This window comes from Trachurus trachurus (assembly GCF_905171665.1).
Source record: "Trachurus trachurus genome assembly, chromosome: 9".
In the NCBI taxonomy this organism is placed as follows: Eukaryota; Metazoa; Chordata; class Actinopteri; order Carangiformes; family Carangidae; genus Trachurus; species Trachurus trachurus.
This window is the reverse complement of record NC_139895.1, coordinates 29,377,782-29,403,266: the sequence shown is the minus strand read 5'-3', so window position 1 is coordinate 29,403,266 and position 25,485 is coordinate 29,377,782. Positions and strand designations below refer to the sequence as shown.

The window sequence follows — 25,485 nt, the reverse complement described above, 5'->3', positions numbered from 1 at the left end:
AGAAAGGTAAATAAAGAATGAAGGTTAATAAACTGCAGGGCTGATCATGCCATCAAACAGTGGCCATGCAGAACAACATCTCTGGTCACGTGTTAATCAGCAAGGCAATAATCTGGTATCCAATAAGAGGATTCAATTGCAAGCAAATTTAAAGTTATGTTACATAGCCTACTTCCTTTGACGAGAAATCTCGTTTGGTTTAAACACTAGTTAGGGTTAAGATCACAGCCTTATAACAGTTTTCTGTCTATGATTTCGATATAAAAACCAAAAGATTATTTCCAAGACGGACTTCATGTCTGAAGAACACCCCCTCCCAATCAGGATGTAGGCTAATGCTTAAAGCCTTTATCCTCTTTTATGTATCCGCCAGCCTTCCTTTGTTCCCCTTCGGTGCCCCTTCGGTGCCTTAAAGCACTGCAAAATAAAAACCCACATCAACAACTTACAATCAATTCTTAAGAGGCGTTTACAAAAATAAAACATTTCAGTCTATTTTGGAATAAATAAAAAAAATCACATAGTTTTACAGTTTTCTCTTAAGCAACATAAAAGTAACCTAAAACACACAGAATGGTATTTTCCAATCATATCCTTCCAATATGACTTCCTTGAGTAATCTGTAGGGATTTCAGAAAGATTAATGCATGGTGCATTCATTGTCTATGCATTTATAAAGGAAAGCATAATAACAGTTCGTGTTGTGTGTATGCTCTCTTTAGGTTACTCAAGTAAGATGTAACCAATATACATTTACATCATACAACATTTATTGACTATAAGTGGAAGTGGGTGAATTCTTGAGGGACATTTGTTGAGATATGCCACGCAGCCAACGTCATACCAGCCGCAGCTCAGCAGGGGATAATGGTATTTAGATGCCCTGTAAGCACGCGGATCCTCTCAGTCAGCAACATTAATGGGGCCATGAGGCATCCTGCTCCTGTCCTCCACGCTTAGGTGAAGGGGTATTAGACAGCAGTAATGCTGGCTGGTCCGAGCGGTCTGTCTGCTGTGTAGACTGGGGGGATCAACATGGGGAGCACCAGCAAGATGGTCAACGTGTGGAATAGGAGACAGAGTCTCTTTCCCAACTACAAAGTCACAGATTCGGATTTAAATCGAAGACCCTCTGAGATCGTTTACCCACTAGCCAAGGAGAGCTGCGTGAAGACATGGAACTCCATGCAAGAGCTGAGCAGAGACATCTACGACATTTACGCCGAGTATGAAGATGAAGAGGACGACAGTACTCCATACAGCTTCAAGCAGCCTTCACCCATCAAGAGAAACTACATGATCAATATAAATGTAGGGGGGAAGCCCTACCAGATAGCCTACAAGATGGCTGCCAAATACCCCAAGACCAGAATAGGACGACTGGCCACTTACACTGACCACAACATGAAGCTGGACCTGTGCGATGACTACAATGTGACCAATAACGAGTACTTCTTTGACAGGGACCCAGATGTGTTCCACAGCATCTTCAACTTCTACAGGACTGGTGTGCTGTGGATCAAGGATGAGTTGTGTCCCCGCAACTTTCTGGAGGAAATCAACTACTGGGGTGTGAGGATAAAGAACACCCACCGCTGTTGTCGCATCTCCTTTGAGGAGAGGCAGGATGAGCTGAACGAGCAGCTGAAGATCCAGAGGGAGCTGGAAGCCGAGGTGGAGATCGAGGAGAATGAGGAACTCTTTCACGACATGTTCCTGGGCCACAAGCGCCGAGCTATCTGGAACCTGATGGAAAAGCCGTTCTCGTCTGTTAAGGCCAAGTTGATGGCTGTGGCCTCCAGTCTGTTTGTCTTGATCTCCTTGGTGGCCATGACTCTCAACACAGTGGAGGACATGCAATACAGAACTACCACAGGTCAGCTCAGTGGTAAGACGTACTGGGAGTATGTGGAGTCCATGTGCATTGCCTTCTTCACCATGGAGTTCCTGCTCCGTCTGGTGTCCACTCCTGACATCAAATCCTTTAGCAGGAGTGTGCTCAACACAGTGGACCTGATCGCCATCCTGCCCCAGTATCTGCAGGGCATCCTGGAGTTCTTTGACAATGAGGAAAACTACATGAAGCACGAGGCCGACATGCAGGCAGTGGGGCAAGTGGGAAAGCTGGGGCAAGTGTTGAGAATCATGAGACTGATGCGAATCTTTCGTATCTTGAAGCTTGCTCGACACTCCACAGGTCTGCGGGCATTTGGCTTCACACTGCGTCAGTGCTACCAGCAAGTGGGCTGCCTCTTCCTCTTCATTGCCATGGGCATCTTCAGCTTCTCTGCCATGGTTTATACCGTGGAGCATGACATGCCACAAACGAACTTTACCAGCATCCCTCATGCGTGGTGGTGGGCAGCTGTAAGTAAACCTTTGTAAAGCACAGTAGTGTATAAGATCAGGAGAATAGAATCTAAAGTGACAACACAGAGAGAAGATTCACAACAACGAACAGAATATGAGGTTAGAAATGTTGTATGGAGTACACAACCAAAGTAACCTATTTAAAAATTGCCCTGTCCTTCAATTACTTCAATGCTGACATGTTCCCTAAATGGTGTGTTAACTGTGTAATGTTATTAGATTACACTCTGGCAGTACTCACAAAACACAATGAGGTCGGCTGGGTGAGTCACCTCATGCTTTGGAATGTGTGACTTGTGTGGTCAACAGTAAAGTCAAACTACAGACTGTAGGCTCTTATACTGTCAACGATATTCACTGGTTTAATCTGATCAGGTTGGAAAGGTTGGAATAACTTGGTTGATGTCTGGATCTCATTATCTTGAGTTAAACTACAAACACAAACCTTTGATTCTGCCAGTTTCCATGTGGACCTGTTAGCAGATAATTCCCCCTCCCTCTTTCACTGGAGTGGTACAATCTTGCCTCTAATCTTAGGGAAGTAAATTATAATCCTTGTAATCATAGTAATGGTATAGAAATGGTTACTTGGAGCTCTACTCGCTGGTAGTGACCCCTGTTGAACACAACTGTGTGTGGTCTGAGTCACTGGAACGCCCACTTCTGGGTCCGTTTTTCTGTTGACAGGAAAGCATTAACATTGAATCCAGTATTTCACTGTAAGTCAGATATCACACACCCCTAAATAGTCACAATCCAACAGAGTCACACAATCCAGCCACACTGTTGCACAGTAAGAAGAAAGAGGAAACCTGAGTGGGAAACAACCACTTTTCCAAAGACTGTAGGGAAGGCGTAATGATCACACAGTGGTGACTGTTGCTGTAGAACAAGACGAAAATGTAATTTAACAGGTATTTTCACTGAGCAATTAAACCACTTTTTAGAGGAAGTGTAATACTTTGAGCTCACGTTTAACCATCAGCAACATACTTCTTCTTTTTTTACACTATAATTTACAGCACAAAATCTGACAATATGGAAGACAACTGATATCATGATATGAGCTGTGATTTTTCTGTTGTGAGAGTGCATAGGAGTTATTAAATCTTGACTAATATAGTATATCTGTTATGTCTGTAGCACTTTGTGATCTCCTGTCACAGCGAGCTGCTCCTAGGGATCAATGTTATATAACTCAGGGATAATTTTGATGAAAACAAATGATGTTCTCCTTGACACTGCGGGAAAGATGAAATCATTGATGTGTGACATGTGATATGTGATTTTTAGTTTTTTACACTGAAGTGAATAGAAGTGGATTTATTGAAATTGTTCCTAATTAAAATGTGACACTACAGAGAGGAGTTAATAATAGGCCTATTCCTAAAAAAAAATAAAAAAAATCCCAAACTCTGTATGAGGGGATTTTTCTAAATTAAGTGTTGCCATTAAGACACTGTTGACATACTTTTTGTAACTACAGTGTACCTGGGTTAAGTAACATACACTAGTGTATCTCTTTTATCCAGGTATTGTAAACAATCCCTGGGTACACAATTCACAAGCCTCTTTCTGATGATGATAGCCATTTCATTCATATCTTGGGATGACAAAAAGCAATTTCTTGGGTCTCAGGATGACAAAAATATAAAAATGAAAAATCTCCTAATAATATTTCATTGTCTTGGGCTAATGGTGTTATCTTGAGAGAGACTAGACTAGACTGCCCCAATTTACTGGCAAAATGACACATAAGAGTCAGCAGAGGTCTGCTAACCAGAAGACTAAACCTGCCTGTTGGTAAGTTTTGTAACGTCTGTGACTGCTCTCCTCTGTCCCCTGCAGGTCAGCATTTCCACTGTGGGGTATGGAGACGTCTACCCAGAGACCATACTGGGCCGTCTGTTTGCTTTCGTCTGCATCGCTTTTGGAATTATCCTCAACGGCCTGCCCATATCCATCCTCTTCAACAAGTTCTCAGACTATTACTCCAAACTCAAGTCGAATGAGTACACAGCCTCCCTGAAGAAACGAGGGAAGCTGAGATTTGCCAAGAGGACAGTGAAAAAGATTGGCCACTGCTTTGGACCACCTCACCCTTATGATGTGCAGTGATCTCTCATCAAGTCTCATCGAAGATTTTCAAATACTTCATCAAATATGCCAGGAAGAATTTGGGGAGGAGACATTTTAGCTTTGAAATGATACACACATCTCCAACGTTTTAATATGATGCAGTGGTGCATATGGCACCCCGACTAATTCTTTCAGTTTACATCCAGTCGGCTTCAGTGAAGTTTGAAATTGTGACTTGTGGTTTGTTTGATTAAATATGTTTTGTATGACTGTCAGCTTCCTGCTGTTTGAGTGAAGAGGTTAGGCTTTGCTGTTTTCATCTGGGCCACGAGTGAATGACTGTAAAAAGCTTTAAATATCACTAAAGCATCTCCCAGGGCTTTTCGCTGATCTGCACTACAACTCCACAGATTTTCCATGTTTCAGAGGCAGCTTAAAAGGGTATAAATACAGATCTCGCCAACAAGTGTTAGTCCGCTACTAAGTGCAGCTGTGAAGTTTTAAATCTGTGTGCACACACAGAAGGTCTGCAGGGTCATGCAAAGTGTATTAAACCATGAAACACTGTTTAAGACAAAGTTTGAATACAATTTCTCATGTTTAGTGCTGCTTCTCAAGTGTTTGCAATGTTCAGTAGTTTGACTTACTTGCAGATCATGAGGATATTACACAATGCTGTCTGATACACTGTTGTCAATAAAGACTGCACTGCCCAAGAAACTACCTACTTTCCTCTTGAATAAAATACTACAGCTTCCTAAGAACTGCTGGACAGAGATCCGCTCACCTGCATACACCTCTGCTGCCCTCTTCTGGATGCTCAAGGTCTCGTATAGTAAGTGACGGTGCCCACCACTGTACTACCATGCCAATAATGCTGTAACACATACTACTAAGATATTCAGTATATTGTAGTTGACAAAAGAATGTCTACAACTAAGAAGACAAATTGATATCTGAGAACACTGCAGTGCTTCAAAAGGACGCATAAAACTCCATTGTTAAAAAGAAGCATGAAATATTAGGAACAGTGGACAAGGATAGTTCAACAACAACGCAGCCCCCAAACTTCTACCACTCACTGATGTATGAATATTGCAATCTTTAAGATGAACAACAGGTATTAGATATTCTTCATAAACTGGACATGCAGAACAGGATATTTGAGGTGAGGTAGCTCTTAACAGAAATTTATAACAGAAAGTGTATAGATCTAGAAATAGCCTATTATGCAAGATGCCAGAGCCATAATGGTTTCAGTGATAGACCCAGTGTTTATGATGTAGAAACCAAGAACAGACAGACATAGCCTACATAGTTTCTTGTACTTTTTTAAACGTAATTTGATTGGGAGACCTGGATAATGGATATTATTACAAAACGTGTGCTTCTGTTCTAATACATCACACTGAATAAACAGTTTGAAACATTTTTTTTCTTTGATGAGGTGAAGAGGACATCACATAGAACAAAGGGCCAGTGTGACTCGACCCAGAGTCTCTACAGTAAGGCCAAGCATTTAGAGTGAACTCTGCCTCCCTGATACCGAGGCGTAGAACAAAATGTTGTCAAATGGTCAGTTCTGTAAGAGGAACTCAGTAGGCTACTGGAACAAGTTACCACCACACATCAGAAACTGCGACAACTACTTACTCTTTAAAAAAAACTCAAACATTGGTTAAAAACAAATCAGACATCCTACTCATATAGCTTAAATACTGTTTAATCTGATGTCTGTTCCCGGGCATGTATGGTAGGCTATATTGTTCTTCAACTGTGGGTTAAAATTGTCTGTTCTTATATAGGCTATGCGTCTGTTTTGCCTTGATATTGTCTGTCTGTGTTCTGTCTTGTAATTGTCCACTGTATGACTTGTCATCACAAGGTTTTAAAGTCTTCTGTGTTTATGTCTTTTAGAAACCTGCCTTGGGACTGCGGCTGAAATTTAGCAGTTGTGCTAAGTCATAAACACTAATGCTTAATGCGTCAGTGTTGATGAATGTGCACTGTCCAAATTCAATAAATAAATAAATGAAATTTGTTTTTATTTACTTTCAGATAATTGAGAACAGACATTCATGATCTGTATTTAATTTAATGGTGGTCTATGTGGCGAACACAGTTGACCTCCAGGTTTCCGGTGAACACGACCTTTTACTCCAGAAGGGGGCAGCACTGACAGCATCAGCTGCACTAATAAGACCAGGAAGAAGACGCATCTCCTCTCGCAGTCCTCTGCGTTGGTAAAGTGACCTCTGTTGCTCGCTGTTAGCCGCCGCTGAAACAATGGCTCCACCAGTTGCAGTGTCGCCTTTGATCAAGGTTTGTGTCTCCACGTTTTCTTTAAAAGCCGTCTGCTCGTGTCTCGTTGTAAAACGAGCCACGCAGCCGTGTTTCAGTTTGCTAACTAGCCTGCTAACCACCAGCTAGTGAGCATGTTAGCCAGCAGCTAGCTGTAACCGGCCAACGTTACTGGAGTGTGCAGTCAAACACAGTAACTTTACTGATTACAGCTGTGCTGCATTTGATCTCAGTAACACAGCTGCTGAATATTATTGTGAAGAACAACGTGCATAGCTACATGGAGCATCACACGAGTCGTTGCAGAAAGCTAATATAAGGAGCTGTCATTGAAACGCCTTAGTGGTAACCGATGGTTATAAATAGAAAAGTGTTAATTACAGATATTTACACCATGCGATGCGATTTAATAAATAATATGGTCCATCTGCAGCCAGTTATTAAATTCAAGCTGCCTCTGTTCTTTTTACAGTCTATGGTTATCGCTCACCGCTGCAAACAGCAAAGTGACAGGTTGTTACATTTGAATGAAACTCGCACCTCAGTGGGTTGTATTGTTTTTTTTTCTTTCTTTTTTTCTATGTGGGTTGTGTCCTATGGTTGTGTCCCCTGGATAGAACTTTAATTTCGGTCCGTTAGACCCGTGTAGTGCACATGAGCAATGACTGAAACAAATCTCTGCAGCGCTGTAACGCCATGTAGTTCAGTGGATGTAGCAACAGCACATTTTAGTTTGTAAAGGACTTTTTGTACATAAACATAAAATTGAGCAAGAACAAAAGGAGCAAGAGAGTTAAGGCAGGGAAATAAAATAAAAAAAATAGTAGTGATAAAATGGTAAAATCAATAATTGTAAGAATTATCAAAAAAACTATGAACTAATAATAATAATAAAGATGTTTGTAGTTGTCCTTTTTAATGTCCACTGAGCCCACCCCTCTTGTCTTTCCCAGCTGGCTGTTGCACAGTTTAAATGTAGTGACAGAGACTGTGTGATGTGAGCAGGTGCCAGGATATTAAGAGCTTTATTTTCAAGTAGGACACGTGGAGTCGATGTAGTGAGGCCAGCACATGATCGATCAACACACCATGGTTTTCATTCCAAGTCCAGCAGCACTGTTGTGAATTAGCTGAAGCCTCTTGATTGACTTTAGTTAGAATAACAGGATGACAGTGATTTAATAATGCTGCAGTTTAGCCCTGTTGAATGTCAGTCGGCTAATTGGAGATTTTGTGATTGTCATTAATGTGTTACCTTTCTTCCATTTCAGACAGCCAGGTATTCAGCCCTGCTTGCTGGCATCATCTATGGCAAAAGGAGATATGGTGCGTTATTCCAACTAATGATCGTACAATGTCTTCAACAGCAGCAGTACACAGATGAACCCACTTAATCCACTACATATAACACGTTTTACACACCTTAAAATGACTGCCAGTTTTGTAACAGTTGTTGTAGACTGACAGGAGACTAATCTGTGCTAAATGTAGCATTTTACAGGAGGAGGTGGTGTGATCACCTATTAATTGATTTAGGCTCATTATAGACACATTCTATACAAATGTTTCCTGGTGAAGGTCAACAGGATGTTTAGGTTAGGACAGGTTATGTAAACGGGGTCTATTTTGAAAAACAATGCATGATGGTTTGAATGTATTGTTTCAGATCACCTGAAGCCTATTGCAGCTGAAGAGAGGAGGATTGAAGAGGAGGAGAAAAAGGTCCGTGAGGAGCAGGAGCGCATTGCCAAGCAGCTAGCAGAAGGTAGCATCTTCAGTGTATAACACACCTGTTCACATTGACATCATGTACTTGGCCTAATGATTGTGAATGCTTCCAATGTAAAATCCCAGATTTGTTGATCTCAAACATGTGACTTTCCTCCCCACAGCAAGTGAAGACACCATTCTGAAGTAAAGGTCTGGAGGGTGATGAGGATTTCCACGTAGATGTGCACTTTCTACCCTCTTCCTTGTTTTCTTTGGAGTAACGATGACAAAGTCCGGGCACAACCAGTCAAGCACTCCCGTGTTGTGGATGTGTTCACCGTAACCTTGAATAACACAACACTTCTCTGGATTGCCAGATACAGCTGTTTTACTTAAGTTACATGTAATAAGGCTCTTGAACTCAGCATTGTAAAACTGCAAATACAGCCTCATAAGTTATTATGCTCATGTTTGTAATGAAGCAATGTCATAAATACAGAAGTACATGATCACTGTTAGTCCTCGTCTGTGTTCTCCCACATGTGACCTCTAAACAACTTTTACCCGTGTGAAACTGTTACAGCACATGTAATATTAGAGTGATGTCATGTTTTCAATTAAAACTCACAACTTATCATTGAAAAGATGAACAGACATTTTTTTATTTGTTCTAACAGGAAAATGGAAAAACATGTTTAACACCTTTGTGTCCCACTAGAAATATGACAGGGCTAATTTATTGCTCTGATGCATTTCAGAGCAGCATTTTTTTTAAGTACTGTATGTGCACAGACAACTATCTCCATAAGATGGAAAATAGCAACTGGTATTTGAACAGGAAAACTGCTGTATACATTACCTCTAAACTCCTCTCCCTGTTGTGCTACTAATGAGGTTTTGTGAGAATATGATACATGTTAATAAATTCTGATATTGCACATGGAATTATTGTGCAAAATATTACAGTCATAAAACACTTAACTTTTAACTTGATCTTGATGAAGACTCAAGACTGAGGTCAGAGAGACAATTGCTACATTCATCTGTGTAAAAAAAAAAGAAGTAAATTCTGACTGTTAGGGGAGAGTGGGGTAATGTGAGACAGCCCCTGTATCTAGTAAACGGAACACATTTATGGTCATCTGACCATTATGTTTTCAAGGCCCTTCCATTTCCCCATGGCCATGAGGAAGAGGACCTCATGATGCTGTGGAAAGCATGTTTTTTTCCACAAAAATATGATTTTTGCATGTAAAAGTAAATTTTCTTGCTGTCAACTTAATCAACTGTTGTGCCAAAGCAAATTGATTCACGTAAAAAAAAAACTTATATGATACATGATGATGAACTACCAACACATAAAACCATGTGATGATGCTGGCTGAAAATTAGCCTGAATTTCTAAGAGAGGTCGTTTTTTCTAAAATAGGGGTGTTGGGGTAAAGTGAGACAAATGCTGCGGGGTAAAGTGAGACCATGGGTGTATTATAATAATAAAAAAAGAGTGAGACACTTTCAGCACACCATACACAAAGATTTACACTAGAATTTCGTTCCCCAAGCCAGAAATCTCACGTGATCAAACATGATCTGTAGCCACACTGCTTTGTTATGCTGTGTTCTCAGACAGCTCACTTCTTTATTGGTTACATTCAATTTTAGTCACATTCCACTTTGTCGGTTCCCCCCACATAAAAGAGGGCTTTTGATCAAAATGGTCACAATTGTCGGGTCCTACAATCTGACCCCCAGACTATCTAACTGGTTCTATCTGTCATTTGAATGTTAATTAAAACATTCTGAGTTACTTTGTGTTGAGAAAACAAAAGTGCTTAATTGACAAATCCCCATGATGCTGCTACTAGTCCGACATTAGTTCTGGAAAGTGTGGTTGTCAAGCTAGCTGTCAGGATTCTAACTGTTACAACATGTGTTGTTATGGTAGTTTCAGAGTGGAAAAAGTAAGTGGATCAGTTTACCCCATTGATTTCTCTGGTTTGTCTCAGTTTACCCCTGAGCTGGGGTAAAGTGAGACACAAGACCACTTTTTTTTTTTAAACAATCATATTTTCACTGCCCTGAATACATTCTGATAATTTCCATTGCTAGGAAACATCCTGAAATAATGGGAAATGTGTAAATTTTACTGATAAATCATTTTAGCTTGCTTAGAGGGGAGCAAATGTAAAACGTGTCTCACTTAACCCCACTCTCCCCTATATTTTTCATACTTGCAGCCATGATTAGTTTATAGTCTGAAAAAGACTAGAGCAGTGAATTTTGACAATTAGATACCAGCCCATCATATAACTATTTTTACATTACAGACATTACCGAGTCATTTCATAAGAGCAGCTAAAAAATAGTGCAATTAAACATGAAAAAAAAGAGAGAAAAAAAATTCTTCCACTGATGATAAACTGAACTTTTTCTTTTAAACAAATGAGAACTCATGTTGCTGAGGATCCTATGGACATCTTGCAAAGAAAGACACAGGAGTCTTTAAGATGCTCCAAGACTCATTCACCAGTGACCTGACTTGACTGGAGCACAGACACGTTCAGCCTGAGCTGAGTGTGTGTGTGTGTTTGTGTTTACAACAGGATCTTTTGTTTTCAGATTAGAGTTGCAGCACTAACTCTTTAACACATCACGTGTCAGAGGCCTTACCTAATATCTTTAGGACAGGCTAATAGTAGAACAACAACAATAACAGGGCCGATTAAAAATACAGCTGGACTTACTGGCATGCTTCTCCTCTTTACTTAGCTCTCACCTACTGAAGTGCAAAACAAAAATATCTCCTGAGGACTGGTGATGGAACTTGTTAAGGGTGAATGGGATTACAGTGATCTGCTTACAACATTTTTTAAATATACCACAACACAGCTACAATGAATGAATACAAAAACATATTGCACTGTTTATGGTAGAATAAGAATACCCTTATTAAGGCAAGGCAAGGCAAGGCAATTTTATTTGTATAGCCCGTTTTTACAAACAGTTTGTCTCAAAGGGCTTTACATGGCATCATAACATCATCTGCCCTTAGACCCTCACATCCACTGAGGAAAAACTCCATGGAAAACCCTTTTAACAGGGAAAAATCGGAGAAACCTCAGGGTGAGCAACAGAGGAGGGATCCCTCACCCAGGAAGGACAGACATGCAATAGATGTTGTTACAGACAATAAAACAGAGAGGGCTCCATGTAACCAGATGTGTCCCCCAGCAGTGTAAAGTCTATAGCAGCGTAGCTATAAAATGGTTGAAGGTTTTATAAGTAGTTTATAAATATCAAGTTGGTTTATAATCATAAATAAATCATTCTTTATAAGTTTTCATACACTGATGCAAGCTCAATTTATTCTTATAACTCATTAGTGAGATATGATCATGTAAAAATGATAAAAGCAGCCAATTAAAATCATTATCATTATTCATGACTTACCATTATTTATAGCCTGTAAAACAAGCTTTATAGTAAATCTAGATACAATAAATGATGATCTTTACACCTTAAATTAACACCAATGGTTTAGGACTGAAAAACAAATGGCTGTAAAAATGAGATACCAAGAAAAAAAGAATACCTGTAGGTGATCAGTTCACCAAGTAGAGGATTGTGACCAACTGTTCATACCTGCAATACGTATAAATCCACTGTGCACAAAAATTTGACAGCACGTCATATCAACACCTGGCTGCTGAGAACATCAGGTCATTTGATTTGATAATAAACTGTTTCTCATGAAGTTGGAATAGTACTGTATATATATTTGTTTCTTCTCATGTAATGATTGTGACAATGTGATTTATTCTTGATAGATTAAAAGGATATAACTTCTGGTAACTGGAAACCTGGTCAAAGGTGATTACTGATGGGAATAAAAAGGAATGTGTTTGACGACTTTTATTTTTTATTTTTTTATTTTATTTATTTATTTTTCCAACTTTATGGGCAACAGTGTATGATTTGCCATAATTTGGTCTACCTAGCAAAACTGTCCAATAAAATGCTGGCAGTGTTACTTAAATAGCAGAAAACATACAGGTTTTGCAGGAGTTCTACAAAACTGGGTTGAACAAGTGACAGAGAGCACGATAATAAAACCACTGTGAGTAAATACATGCACTTGCAGCAGCTAAAAGCAAAGTAACACACAGAAGCTTTACACCCATGAGCTAGAATCTGTGTGCACGTTGCTGATGCTGAGCTACACTTCCTGCAACACGCCTCAGCTGTTTCCTATTTGACAGGTTTTCTCAGGATTACAGACTGAGGCTCTGGCAGCACTTCCAGACAAGATGACAGCACGTTACTTAACCAAAGGAGCAACAGCAGACAGGAACATCTGAGCCTCTGCTCACATAACAAGACAGGAATGTATTACTCAGTGCCCCTCTCTAGGCCCTCATCATGGAAACTGTGCTGTTTGGGTTGTGAGGGTCACGGTCAAAATGTTTGTCCTTTAAGCCCAAGAAACTTTAAGTATCTCAATGCAGAACTTATTGAAGACTACACTTTGTAGATTTTTGTTTAAGACAAATACAATTGTCTGTAGTTATCAATAACAAAACCCTTTATCCTTACAGTCTCCCTGTATTAATAACGTATCAGTATTAAAAAATTAGGCAGTTTATCCTTTTGACCCTAGTTCTCAAGGCCAGATGTGAGCGCAGTGAAACTTAATGACAGAACAGGAAAAACCTTTATAGCCAGTGATCACTTTACAGTTTGTGTACACAGAGAGATGAGGACATTTTATCTGAAAATGGTCAGAAAAAGAAGAGAAAAAAATCATTAAGATGCCTTAATGATATTACATTATCACCAAGTTCAGAGTAAACAACCCCAAAAACCATAATAAAATCAACTTATTTCATAGATAGCCTATTAAACCTCATTAAGGTCTGACACAACTCTGTCCTGTTAACAACACATGGTCCTATTTCAACTTTTCATGTGACCTCAGTGCCCCAAAATACACCTGTATGCTCGGGTAAAAAGCTTCGCTGTGAACGTGTTCTCCCCCGCCCTCCTGCTGGGCATCTGCCATTATGTATCCCATTATGTAGCCCTGCAAACAATTACATAAAGCCTAAACACTGCTGAACGCAAGGGTTCATCAGCTTACAGGGGGATTTTGTTAACTGGATTAGCGGTAGATTTAAACTCTGCATTTAGGTTCAAGAAGTGAAAATAATCAGAGAGACTGTCTGAGCGCCGGATATAAAAGGCTGCTGCACCTTCTCCTCACCACGCCGCAGACAACTGCAACAGCTCTGCACTGAAAACCTCCTGCAGCTTCACTCTGAATTTCAGGTAAGGAGATGCAGCTTTGCAGGGACGAGCTGATACTTTCACCAAGGAGTTGCAATCTGGTTTGACTGCAAACAGGCTCTTTAAATAACTTTAATTGGATAAATCACATTTTCAAGCAAACTGACCGTTGCTGGATTTGCATTTGCTCCTAGAATGGACTTCCAAATCTTTGCCCTGATGGTGATGTTCCTGGCCTGCGTGGAGCAGAGCCTGGCCTCCTGCGTGGTGGACAGCTTCACAGTCAAACCGGACTTCGAGCCACAGAGAGTAAGTACAGAAAAAAGAAAATGAACAGTAGAAGGAGAGAGGAGAGGCAGCTAGGAAGCTCCCGCAGATAGAGACCAGGAGGAAAAAACAGGACATCATCAGTGTGTACTGCACATATCATTAGCCCACTGATGATGGCATTCCTGTTAAAATAACTTGTATACTCACGTTTTGTGATGTTTGCTTTCACAACAGTATGCTGGAAAATGGTACGCTCTGCAGAAGAAAGACCCAGAGGGGTTGTTCCTGCAGGACAACATCTCTGCCGAGTACACTGTTGGAGACGATGGTTCCATGGTGGCCTCCTCCAGAGGCAGAGTCACTCTCTTTGGGTGAGTGACTGGCATTTTTACAAAGCTCTTTAGTCTGACTGTGATTGTGTTTAGACTAAAGAGACTAAATGTTTCCTTTCCTGCTACATGATGTGACATCTGTGTCTCTTCTTGGCCTCCAGGTTCTGGGTGGTGTGCGCTGACATGGCTGCTCAGTACTCGGTGCCCGACCCCGGCAACCCTGGCAAGATGTTCATGAACTACCAGGGACTGGCCAGCTACCTGTCCAGCGGCGGTAAGTAAGCTTCCTCAGTTACAAATATAAAACACAAACACAGGTCTCCCTCCTTCACACACAATTATGACTAACATGTTCTCTCTCTCTCTCTCTCTGCTCTTCCAGGTGACAACTACTGGGTGATCGACACAGACTACGACAACTACGCCCTCACCTACGCCTGCCGCACCCTGAAGGAGGATGGAAGCTGTGAGGACGGCTACTCCCTGGTCTTCTCCCGCAACCCCCGTGGCCTCCCCCCCGCCATCCAGAGAGTCGTCCGCCAGAAACAGGAGGAAATCTGCATGGCCGGAGAGTTCCAGCCCGTGCTGCAGTCTGGTACGTACTCAGCCCTTCACATTCAGTTACTAGTAGCACTCCATGGTTTTGGTGGATGCTCTCCGATGCCAGAAAATTCTTTAAAAAAGAGGCTTTTGCAAGATTAGACAATTTCAAACTAACGTGTCTTGGCTAAATAGTGTGTTCAACTCTCACTGTTCATGTTTGAGTCTTTGCTCTCTTACCTGTAAACCCACCTAATACTTGTTCTTCTCCCTGTGTTCTTTACAGGAGCTTGCTAAACCGATCTCACACTTTGTTGAGCAGCCCTTCGCTTTACTGGATAGATCATCCTGCCCAAGATAAAGAGAAAAAATCCTGGTCTGCTTACGTTTCCCTATGTTCCACCAGCAAGGAGAAAATTATCAGATGAACTCAATTCAAAGCCCCCGTGAGAAAATGTAATTAGCACTGCCAAAAAGAAAACAATCCGGTTGCCGGTTGAGTGAATGTGAATATTACAGAACCACCGTGAAGTACTGTCACACTGATGGAAAATATCTGCTCTGTGAAATCATTGTTGGTATTGTTGGTGACAATAAATTTTGTAAAGAAAGTTGCTGCGGTCCTCGTCTTTGATCGGTTGAAGCTTGGATTGATCCAACTTTTACTCATCTGGTTCACAAACACATTAAAAAACACATCATGTGAGACTTTTCAAGAAACTAAACAGAATAACTCATTTAAAAACAGATTACAAAAGATAACAAAACATTTTCTGTTTATGTCACAGTGTGATCAGTTAGATACTAATCTGACTGTTCACTGACATTATGCATTTTTCCTCTCCTTTTGTATCGAGTATGACATATGTGATGTCAAGTATCAAATCAACAGTTAAATTAGGTCATATTCTAAATTTTCTTATCATCGTTAAATCATGTGAAAACACCAAAATCAACACTGAATTGACAACACAATTATGTGTATCCAAAATGGGATAAATGTTATTATGCAGTTCTTCTGTTGTATACTATGTATCAATCCTCTGCTAAAAATAGTCCTCAACAAACGTGCTGGCACAAATACTCCTTGTATTAATGTCAAAAAGAACAAATCAATAATTTCTGTTTCCTCATAATGTGATTGGGCAGATGAAATAAATGACCTATACAATATATAAAAAATCAGTCCCTTGAGCTCTAAAAGAGTATTTACACTGTACAAGGCAAGGCAGCAACATAAGGTGAATGCTTTCAGAGCTGAGCCGTGTCTACTGCTCCTCTGAATACTTCTCTGGCAGCGAGTACTGTCCAGGCCGTCCCCAGTAGTCCACAGCTCGCACTCTGTACACACCAGCAACTTGTTGGTTCACTAGAGAGCAGACAGAACACGGTGTGGTGTTATTGTCATGACTGCTTTGGTGCTCACTGCCATCACTTGTTATTCACTTACCAGGTGAGTAGACATGTGAAGTAAAAATGGTGTCCTGTGTATTAATCCTGCTGAACTTCTCGTGGTCTGTGGAGAACTCCACTTCGTATGTCTTGATGCATCTGAATAAATGAGTGCTTAGGGTCATTTATCCACTATTTCCATATTCACTGCATGTCAACACCATGATACAAGGATTAAATCTACTACACTACTACATGTAGTATGAAGACCTCTGCAGAAGAACCAGTGTTTACCTTCTCTCCTTTACAATTATGTCGTGGTGGCAAATACATGAAAAGACAGAATCACGTGTGTAGTGTGCACGTACTTGGAGCCGACACAGTGATCAGACCAGATGATCAGGACTTGGCCTTTGGTGATCCTGATGAAGCGTAATCCATTCACCTAATGAAAAGGCAAATATAGTTCAGGCTTAATCACTGTGTCTTTAGGAATACACTCCTGTACATTTAGGACACAACTGGATTCATATTTATTTATTTATTTAGCTCTTTTTTTAAATGTCCCAGTGATCTTCCATACTTTTATCAAAGTCTTTTAGCAAGCACGCTGCCCGTTCCATATTCAGGAGATCTAGAAATTCTCCAAGCCATGACTCTCTGGTGAAACAACCCATTTTGCGAACTTTCCAATTCATAAGAATGAGTCTTTTAATTATAAGACAGCCCAAAGTCCAGAGCCGGTCCACTGTGGCTCCTAGAGTGATGACTGGTCTTTTACCAAGGAGGCAGGTTATTGGACAGATACTGTAGGAAACTTGACCTTAAAAAGTGATGACATATATGATATAGCGTCTAACCAGAGAGATTTAACTGCTGGACAGTCCCACAGTAGATAACGCAGTGTGCCTCGAGTGCCACAGTTGTGCCAGCATGAATCTTGGGATTCCTTATTTATTTTGGATAATTTAGCTGGGGTGATGTAAGCTCTGCATAAAATCTTGTACTGTACAATTCTAAATCTCACACATTTCTAAGTATAATAATATATACAATTATGTTATACTAATATAATATAGTATAATATAACTGGATTCATATTTAAATAATTGTGTTGCTTCACAAAGGTCAGTGAGGTCTTGAGGGAGAATCTGCCGGTGTGAAACACACTGAAAAAGAGCAAGAGCGTAGCTGAGTTTTTGTGGGTGTGTGTGTTGGCACTAACCTGGTTCGGCGCGGCTTTGGGCTCCGCACAAATATGGATGAGGAGAACGGAGGGTACAGGCAGTTTGGCCTTTAGGGTCAGAGAGTCCCCTGCAGGAATGTCCCAGGGACCGTCAACATGAGGGTCCTGACACAATCATCACACATCATCAGTGGGTCAAAGAATTTCTTAAGTACAGTACTTCACATAGGGAGGGAAGGGAGGAGGCTTCCTGTTTACCTGAACTCCTCTCAGGCGTCTGAACTGCTCTGCTGTGGGGAAGTCGGGGCGGCCCATACTCTGCCACAGCTGGTACACGTTGGTCACATTGTTGTCCAGGTAGTACGTGACATACACAAGACCTGGATAAAGAGAAGAGACAGAGCAGAGGGGCGCTGTTTAGCTCATTTTTTTTATATTGTGGAAGTTCATTATGTCCGAATGTAGTATTTAGTTTTCGGCATGTTCGGAAACCGTGCTTTCCATTTGGCTTTTTATTAGCAAAAATCAAATATGTCTTTCATAAATACGTATTTCACTGAAGTCGAATCACAGCCGCATACAAATGAAAGCTTTCTACCTTAGAATGAGTTGTTACAAGTCGTTACAAATACATAATATAAGTGGGCGACGCACCGAACCGAGGCGGCCATGTTGCATCGCCATTTTTTACGTTGAGTGGCAGCGTGACCGTAGGTAACCACGGAAACTCAGCGGAGCTGTCGGCTCGGCCTGTTAAAACTGTCACCACTGTGTAGTGTGAGGAAGGACGGAGGCACTGGTGTTGCATTCAGGTGCAGTCAGGCAGACGGCCGTCGGCAAACCAACCAGATGTAATTTTACTCCACCAGAGAAAGACGGTAAAACAATACCACATCACCATGACAACATATTGTCACGCCTGTATTGTTTTGCCACATGCTGGCGGACCACTTGTTTACATAGACGCTTGTTTATCCTGTTACATGCAGTGTCTGTTGTCTGTCTGACGTCTGCCCGAGTTCACGTGAATGCAACATCAAGAATACGTTCAGATATGCAACAGCACCGCTAGATGGGGGGAATTCCTACACATTATACCTTTAAAAGAAAAAAAATAAAGACAGAGACAGAGCAGAAACAGACATTAAATAAAACAATTTGATCTTGAATGACCTGAACCCTGACAGAAGTGGGTTGAACTGACCCTTCTGGGCAGACAGGCCTCTCAGTGAGATGGTCACGTCATCGGTGTTGGTGGAGGTGCTGTTGTCGTCACTGTTGTAGACGAGCGCTACTGCCTGCCAGCTGTCCGAGCCACCGGCCGGCGCAGGCTTGTGGCTGCTGGCCAGAACTCCCACTGTGCTGTTGCTGCTTCCTGCTACGTTCAGAGCCTGAGCCAGCACCTGGGTCTCTCCTGAGGGTTAAATCATACCCGCAGGAAAATTCAACCAGTGAATTCAATCTGTAACACCTCAATCATATATTTCCTACATAAGCGAGAAGAGTCACCTAGCAAAGCCAGCAGGCCCATGACGGTGAGGACGGGCTTCCTGAGGAGCTGCACGTGTGGCGGCTGGGTGTTGTTGACCTGGAAGCGAGCGGTCAGCGTGCGCTGGGTGAAGGGGTGCGGGTGGTAGCTGAGGAAGGCGTTGTCGTTGCTCAGCAGGGTGTAGTTGATGGTGCTGTTGGGGTCCGCCAGCAGCAGATCCTGGTGCTGGTTTATGACCTGTTGAAGCCAGCAGGACAGAGGGTTGGTTACCCAGACAGGGTTTAAATTAGGCCGAAAAGAGGCCTTAAATTAGAAGAGTTGTAAATGGATTTCCAACACACAGACTAATTAGATAACACATGGACTAATGAACTGAAGTAAACAAGGTTGGAGTAGCTCTAATCTTCTGTCAGGGAATCAGCTACTTGATTCAGGACTAGACTAAGTCTAGGACTATTTTACACCAAGACTGAGAAAGATGATTTCTGTTAGACTGCATGTCTAGAACTAGCCCCAACATCTTTCTGGTAGTCCACCCCAGTATGTATACAGTGAGAGTGAACTGGTTAGACATTATATGAATGATTAACAGACAGTTACATATACATTAATAATAATTGCTAATGTTTCTTTTCTTTCCCCCCACCCCCACAGTAAAGCGACCTTGTTTTTTTTTGAAGGTGCTATATACAGTAAATTAAAGTTATTATTATTAAATGGGTCATTGTGAGAATAATAACCTTCCAATTTGAAATGCATTACTGTATTTCTAATAGCGAAATTACAGGTTCAACTTCACCATCTAGTGTTCAAACAGGATCTGACTCTCTGGGTGTATTTTGTGTATTTTGGTGTTGCGTCACCTCACCTTCACCACCATGGCAGCGTAGGTCACATCGGCCCTCCACTCCTGAGGCCTGGACCAGCCCACCAGAGGATCCGCCTCATCGTTGTACACCGGGAGACTGCGGAACCGAGGGAAACGCTCCTGGATCTCCCCCACTGTCTGCACCTCCTGCTGGAGGATGGGCAGCGATTGACCTCCTCCCTGAAGGACGCAGGACACAATGTAGCAGATTAATGTATTGATAGATACAGTATATTAACTCAGGTGATTGTGTAGTGTAGAGCCACAGCAGTGTCATCGTTATCCTTGTGTTGGTGCCTCACAGAAAAGAGCAATCTGTATCATTTGCAATGTAAAGTACAATGACTTGTTCTTGAGGGCAGCTGCATTGAAATTTCTAGATTTGATTAAATTAAAAACTGTACAAATTGCCTATAGGGCGAAACATAATCTACTACCTGTTATTATCCAAGGACTTTTGTGTGAAAGGGAAAGTGCCAAGTGATATGACCTTCGGGGGAAACATTTAAACTGGCACAGCAGCTCACAAGAACAACCCTTAAATCTTTGAGTGTCTCAGTTTGTGGAGTAATTATGTAGAATAGTTTGGCCGAGAACATTAGAAATAGTAAAAGCCTGAGTGAGTTTAAAAGGAAGTTTAAACAACAGATGTTTGATTTGTACAGTAGGGAAGATGGGGGTGGTTAAATAAAATAAAATAAAATAAAATAAAATAAAATAAATAAATAAATAAATATAGGACAAATGTAGGACTGTTGAGAGTTCGCAATGTTTTTGTTTGTTTGCTTGCTTGATTTTTACTTATTTATTTGTTGTCATGTATGTCTTGATGGTGTCTTTATATGTCTATATGTTCTGTCTGGTTGCTGTGGGCTGGTGTGAAATAAACTAGAAACTATCACCCATTAGTTACAGAGTCAATAAATATAACAGCCATTCTGTGCTTTGAAATTTTCTCAGAATCACTGATGATTTTCTGTTTCCGTTTCTGTTTTCTGTTTCCGTCCGAGGCTCACCTTCTTGTGCAGTGCGATGTAGTCGATCCTGATCCCCGTCTCTCCGGTGAAGTAGTTGGTGCCGTTGTAGCAGTGCTGCAGCATGGCCCAGCAGTACGGTGAGTGTGGGGGAGGATGGCAGGAGTCCCCCGGACCCCCAAACCTCAGGAGAGTGCTGGCAGCACGCAGACCCTCCGAACAGGCATCATAGTAGTTCAGAAAGCCTAAACAGAAGAACCAGAGAACCTCATGCTCACAGCATTGCCTCATCTTTATCAAGATCAGGAACCATATCTTCTGAAAATACTTATAGACAATCATTGTTGGTAAAACTCTCCACTGAACCCAAACCATTACCACACCTAATGTATGAAATAGCAGACTGGATTAAAGCAGAAGTGAGTGATATATTTGTGTTAATATAAGTCTTAAATAGTTATATCTTCCGACAGCAATCACTTACATAGTGAGTGTTTGGACTGAAACACGGGTCTCTCAGTCCCTCTGCTCTGCTCTGAGCCGAAGAGAAAACATTTATCGTATCCTACAGTTTTTATCCAATGAGGAGAGAGAACGGCATGCAGGGCTGTGTGTGCAGCCAAGGAACGCCGTGAATGTGGTGACGTAGCGACGAGGACTGTTATGGTGCGTTCAAGGAAACTCGTATTTTTCCGACCGTGAAGTGGTACCAGTTCGATCTGGTACGAGTTCACCGGTCGGAAGTTACGAGTGGCCGTTATAGTGACTTTCACCGGTAAAACAGGTCGGAAAAACACGAGTGGGTTGCCTGGAACGCTACAAAGTCGTAAGTTGTGACTTGAAGCTGTAATTTACGATTTCAAAAGCCTGCCTGGAACGCAGCATTAGCGAAAACGACCGGATCACTCACTTCTGCTTTAAGTGACATAAAAATGTTGTTGTGTAGGATGTTACGGTTTCACCTTGAAGTGACACGGTGACATTATCAAAGTCGTGGTTGTTGGGCTCGTTCCATGTCTCAAAGTTCCACTGAGAAACACTTCCCAGGCCGTACCTGTCTGTGATTCACAATCAACAGTCAACATTTTACATTTGATCAAAAAATCTACTTTATTTCACTGTGGAATACAAATGTATGTATGTAAATAAAAGCAAAAAAGCAAGGGTGAAACAATTGTCCCAAAACATTTTTTATGATGTTTCAGCCAGTTTTGGCCAAACCTGCCTCTCACTCTATTAATGTTTTTTTTTTTTTCAAATTCAGGTTTTGTGCATTATGATTGTGTGGCAGGTTAACAACACATATTGTAAACATGTACAACACAGCAATGACAAAAGCAGCAGCACTGAGCACTCACTCACCGATGTACCTCTTGGCTATGAGATAAACCAAATTCCTCCACTCGACCACTTGTGCTTTGTCCTCAAAGTCGGTGAAGTAGTTGGAAACACTGCCCATCAGTTCAAAACCTGAAGAGCACAAGTGTAACAAAGAAATTACTTCTACTTTAGATTCTAGTAGAGAACAGTAGGGGGAGTTAACTCACTCTACACCAGTGTGTGCACCATTGGTACATCAATTCAACTGCTTGTTAACACAAATATAATATTACAAGCCCAATTGGATAGAATTGACATGGTCAAGATGATCTGTTGAAGTGCAAATCTAGTATTAGTATGTGGAATGAAAGGGTTTAAGTGACTTTGAACGGTCAGACAGGTCTAAGGTTTTCAGACACTGCTGATCTACTGGGATTTTCATTCACAACCATCTCTAGGGTTTACATAGGAAGGTCTGAAAAGAGAATAACAAGCAGTTCTTTATGTGAAAATGCTCACATAGGATCTCCAAAATGGGACAGTAGAAGACTGAAAAAACATTGCCTGGTCTGATGAAGCTTGATTTCTGCTGCCACGTTAAGATAGCACGATCAGAATTTGGTGTAAACAAAATGAAAGCATGAATCCATCCTGCCTTGTGTCAAGAGCTCAGGCTGCTGCTGCTGCTGGTGGTGGTTTAATGGTGTGGGGAATGTTTTCCTTGGCTTACTTTGGGCCCCTTAGTGCCAGGTGAACAGCCGTCCTGGGTGTTGCTGCTGATCATATCCATCCCTCAATAACCAGTACCATCTTCTGATGGCTTCTTCCAGCAGGATAATATACCATATGACAAACCTCAAAACATCCCAAACTGGTTTCTCTCAACATGACGATGAGTTCACTTGACTCAAACTGCCTCCACAGTCACCAGATCTAAATTCAATAGAGCTTTGACCTTACAGATGTGGTGGAACACAACATTTGCATCATGGGTGCATGTTGCTGTCATGTCATGAGCCAAAACATCTAAGGAACATTTCCAGCATCTTGTTGAATCTTATGGCACTAAGAATTAGGGCAGTTCTGAAGGCCAAAGGGTCCAACCTGCTATTGGCAAGGTGTAGCTATCAAAGTACATCACAAAATCATGAAGTTGATGTTTTCCAGCCTGTGGTGGTGTTGGTGTATACCTGGCCGGAGTCCATTGATCCACAAGAGCTCTATCAGCTGGTCCAGTTTAGTGAAGTTGTACTGAGGTTGTCCTCCAACATCTCTACAACAACAGAATCACACAGTTTCCAATTATCATCAAACACTTCCAAACTAAATCACACTAAATGGTCCACTTTCTTTCACAAGTCCTAGTTCATGTTCAGTGTTGGCTCACTTACTGGGCAGTGACCAGCTCCAACATCCAGTGTATCCTGACCTGCTGGATCCCTCCATGGGGGACTGAGCCCACGTAGGCCAAGTTGAGCTGCTGGTCGATGCTCAGGTCAAACTGGTGGGCCTGGGTGTGAGGGAGAGGAGGGCTGGACACAAACAACAGCTTCCTGTTTGCTTTTGTGAGGGATCAGTGACACAAATGTAGATCTAAAATAAGCCAAACATCCCAGCTCAGCTCATACATTTACAACATGTAACGCTACATGATTTCAGAACATAGTTGTGTTATTTGACAGGATTTATCATTCAAGATAGAAAACATTTGCAGTATCCTGTGCATCTAGGTCTATTTCTGAGGAATATATTACTGATATAGTTGCTATCGTGATGTGACATGATTTACAGTTTCTCTCCATTGGTTTGGCTCATTTCTCGAAACAGAAATTACATTCTCAAAACTCTAAGATCATTTGGCAAAACAGTGATACAGTTCAGCACAACACCACAGATCACTTGCAAAAGCGCATCTCTCTCTCAAAACAGTTCACCCATGTGTCAAAACTAAGTTTCCTTCTCATACAAATAAGTTTCCCCAAAATGCATCGTCCCGTTGGCATCGTGTGAGCACTGCAAGTCAACATGTTTAGATGTTTTGTCACTATGGCAGAGGAGCATTGAAATGTCCCTCATGTCCACCTCTCAGTCTGAGCCCAGTGCTTCATTGACAATAGTTACTGCACTATTTTTTTTGTCTAGCTTAACAGAATGCAATTGTGTATAATATAAAATAATAAAAATAAAATACATTTAAAAAAAATAATTAAAAAAAAGAGTAAGAGTAGCCTAGCTTACAAGGTTTGACATCACACATTGCACTCATATTATCTGGCTTGTCAGGCTAGCTGACATGTTTTGGAGAGAACAACCATTAGACTGAGAATCAATCAATCAGTTTAGATCAAGAGAATTTCCAAGAGAATACATCTTGTATTCTCTTGGAAATTGTGCTAACTGCAGCTACTTAAATTTGCAAAGATGTACGAAGTCATTTGCAACTTGATGAAATGAATGAGGAATACAATTCTGTTGTGAACATTTGCCAAGATGTTTGGAGGTCCATGTTGTTTCGAAAAATGAGCCAAACCAATGGAGAAAAACTGTAATACCTTTGATCAATCACAGAACAGAGGTCTAAATCAACCTGCACTGATTTGTCCAGTTCAACAAACGGTCAACTTTCTGACATGACTACTGCTCATTGCTGACTGGGATATACAAACACAAATATATACGACCTACCAAAAACCAGTGCTTCTCCAGAAGTGTTTGAGGTCTCCTATTGCTCTCCCCACATCTACCGAGATGACATGTGAAGCACCGGAGGCTGAGGTAGCGTTAACAAGTAAAACTAAGACAGACACAGTTTGCCACTGCATGGCTGCGACCGGGCATCAACTCAGCACGTCGATGAGCTGCAGATCAACCAGCTTCACCCCGACACGTCTGACGCATTGTAGGAGAAAACATGAAGAGACCTCCGATAAAAGTTACTCACAGGACTCACAACACAACTTTCCACGCCATTAGGAAGCTGCAGTCAGCTGAGCATGATGACGTCTATAACTTGCGACACTGTTGTAGTCTTGCGGGTAAAGCACAGACTGTACGTAAACCCTGTTTTCAGAGAAACAATAAGGGTGTAGTTCAGGGGCCACAAACAGTAGCCTCGTAAACCAGCCTCTCGCGGAAATGCATTTAATTTCATTTCGACGGAGAGTCTGGCCTCATTTCCCCTGTAAGCGTTTGGGCTGGGCGGGAGCTGGGCGGGAGTAGTAGCGTTGACAGTCTATTTTTTTTTTTTTTTTTTTTTTTTCTTTATTGACAAGCAAGTAGAGTACAATATCGTTTTAAGACAAAAAATAGATATGGAACAAGGTAAAAGTCAGGCGATACGGTAATAAAAAACAAAACAATAACAATTAGAA

General features: G+C 41.4%; 3 protein-coding genes across 5 annotated transcripts; 2 read left to right on the top strand and 1 right to left on the bottom strand.

The window, feature by feature from the left end:
- Positions 1–1,035: 1,035 nt before the first annotated feature.
- LOC310991058 (potassium voltage-gated channel subfamily V member 2-like) lies at positions 1,036–4,488 on the top strand (the record flags this gene model as incomplete). The annotated part of the gene is made up of 2 exons (XM_083978628.1): positions 1,036–2,367; positions 4,219–4,488. The coding sequence occupies 2 exons, from the start codon at positions 1,036–1,038 to the stop codon at positions 4,486–4,488; spliced, it is 1,602 nt and encodes a 533-aa protein (XP_083834754.1).
- Positions 4,489–13,918: 9,430 nt separating this feature from the next.
- On the top strand, positions 13,919–15,070 carry LOC310990731 (purpurin-like). The gene is made up of 4 exons (XM_083978219.1): positions 13,919–14,052; positions 14,248–14,384; positions 14,507–14,619; positions 14,728–15,070. Exons 1-4 carry the CDS (start codon positions 13,939–13,941, stop codon positions 15,045–15,047), a joined length of 684 nt encoding a protein of 227 aa, XP_083834345.1. The 5' UTR covers positions 13,919–13,938; the 3' UTR covers positions 15,048–15,070.
- A 22-nt stretch (positions 15,071–15,092) lies between these two features.
- idua (alpha-L-iduronidase) lies at positions 15,093–25,154 on the bottom strand. 3 transcript variants are annotated; one of them, XR_014595593.1, is made up of 15 exons: positions 24,800–25,154; positions 23,506–23,646; positions 23,305–23,387; positions 22,157–22,264; positions 21,757–21,852; positions 20,837–21,039; positions 19,821–20,000; positions 18,973–19,189; positions 18,668–18,877; positions 17,722–17,843; positions 17,503–17,628; positions 16,646–16,722; positions 16,336–16,436; positions 16,099–16,254; positions 15,093–15,233 (listed from the first exon to the last, which is right to left on the bottom strand). XR_014595593.1 is itself a non-coding variant. In XM_083978217.1 (14 exons), exons 1-14 carry the CDS (start codon positions 24,934–24,936, stop codon positions 16,154–16,156), a joined length of 1,902 nt encoding a protein of 633 aa, XP_083834343.1. In that variant the 5' UTR covers positions 24,937–25,154; the 3' UTR covers positions 15,565–16,153. The 3 variants fall into 3 exon arrangements, 2 of the variants coding, with proteins under 2 accessions (XP_083834343.1, XP_083834344.1); XM_083978217.1 differs by lacking the exon at positions 15,093–15,233 and having other exon boundaries at positions 15,565–16,254; XM_083978218.1 differs by lacking the exon at positions 15,093–15,233 and having other exon boundaries at positions 15,565–16,254; positions 23,506–23,707; positions 24,800–24,939.
- Positions 25,155–25,485: the final 331 nt, after the last annotated feature.

Excerpts from the sequence above, each read along its gene's own strand:
- LOC310990731 (XM_083978219.1), top strand. The coding sequence starts at position 13,939 with ATGGACTTCCAAATCTTTGCCCTGATGGTGATGTTCCTGGCCTGCGTG. Across the intron at positions 14,053-14,247 it reads CGGACTTCGAGCCACAGAGA|TATGCTGGAAAATGGTACGC; the intron begins GTAAGTACAGAA and ends CTTTCACAACAG. Across the intron at positions 14,620-14,727 it reads CAGCTACCTGTCCAGCGGCG|GTGACAACTACTGGGTGATC; the intron begins GTAAGTAAGCTT and ends CTGCTCTTCCAG.
- idua (XM_083978217.1), bottom strand. The coding sequence starts at position 24,936 with ATGCAGTGGCAAACTGTGTCTGTCTTAGTTTTACTTGTTAACGCTACC. Across the intron at positions 19,190-19,820 it reads ACGCTGCCATGGTGGTGAAG|GTCATAAACCAGCACCAGGA; the intron begins GTGAGGTGACGC and ends TGGCTTCAACAG. Across the intron at positions 16,437-16,645 it reads GATCACTGTGTCGGCTCCAA|ATGCATCAAGACATACGAAG; the intron begins GTACGTGCACAC and ends TCATTTATTCAG.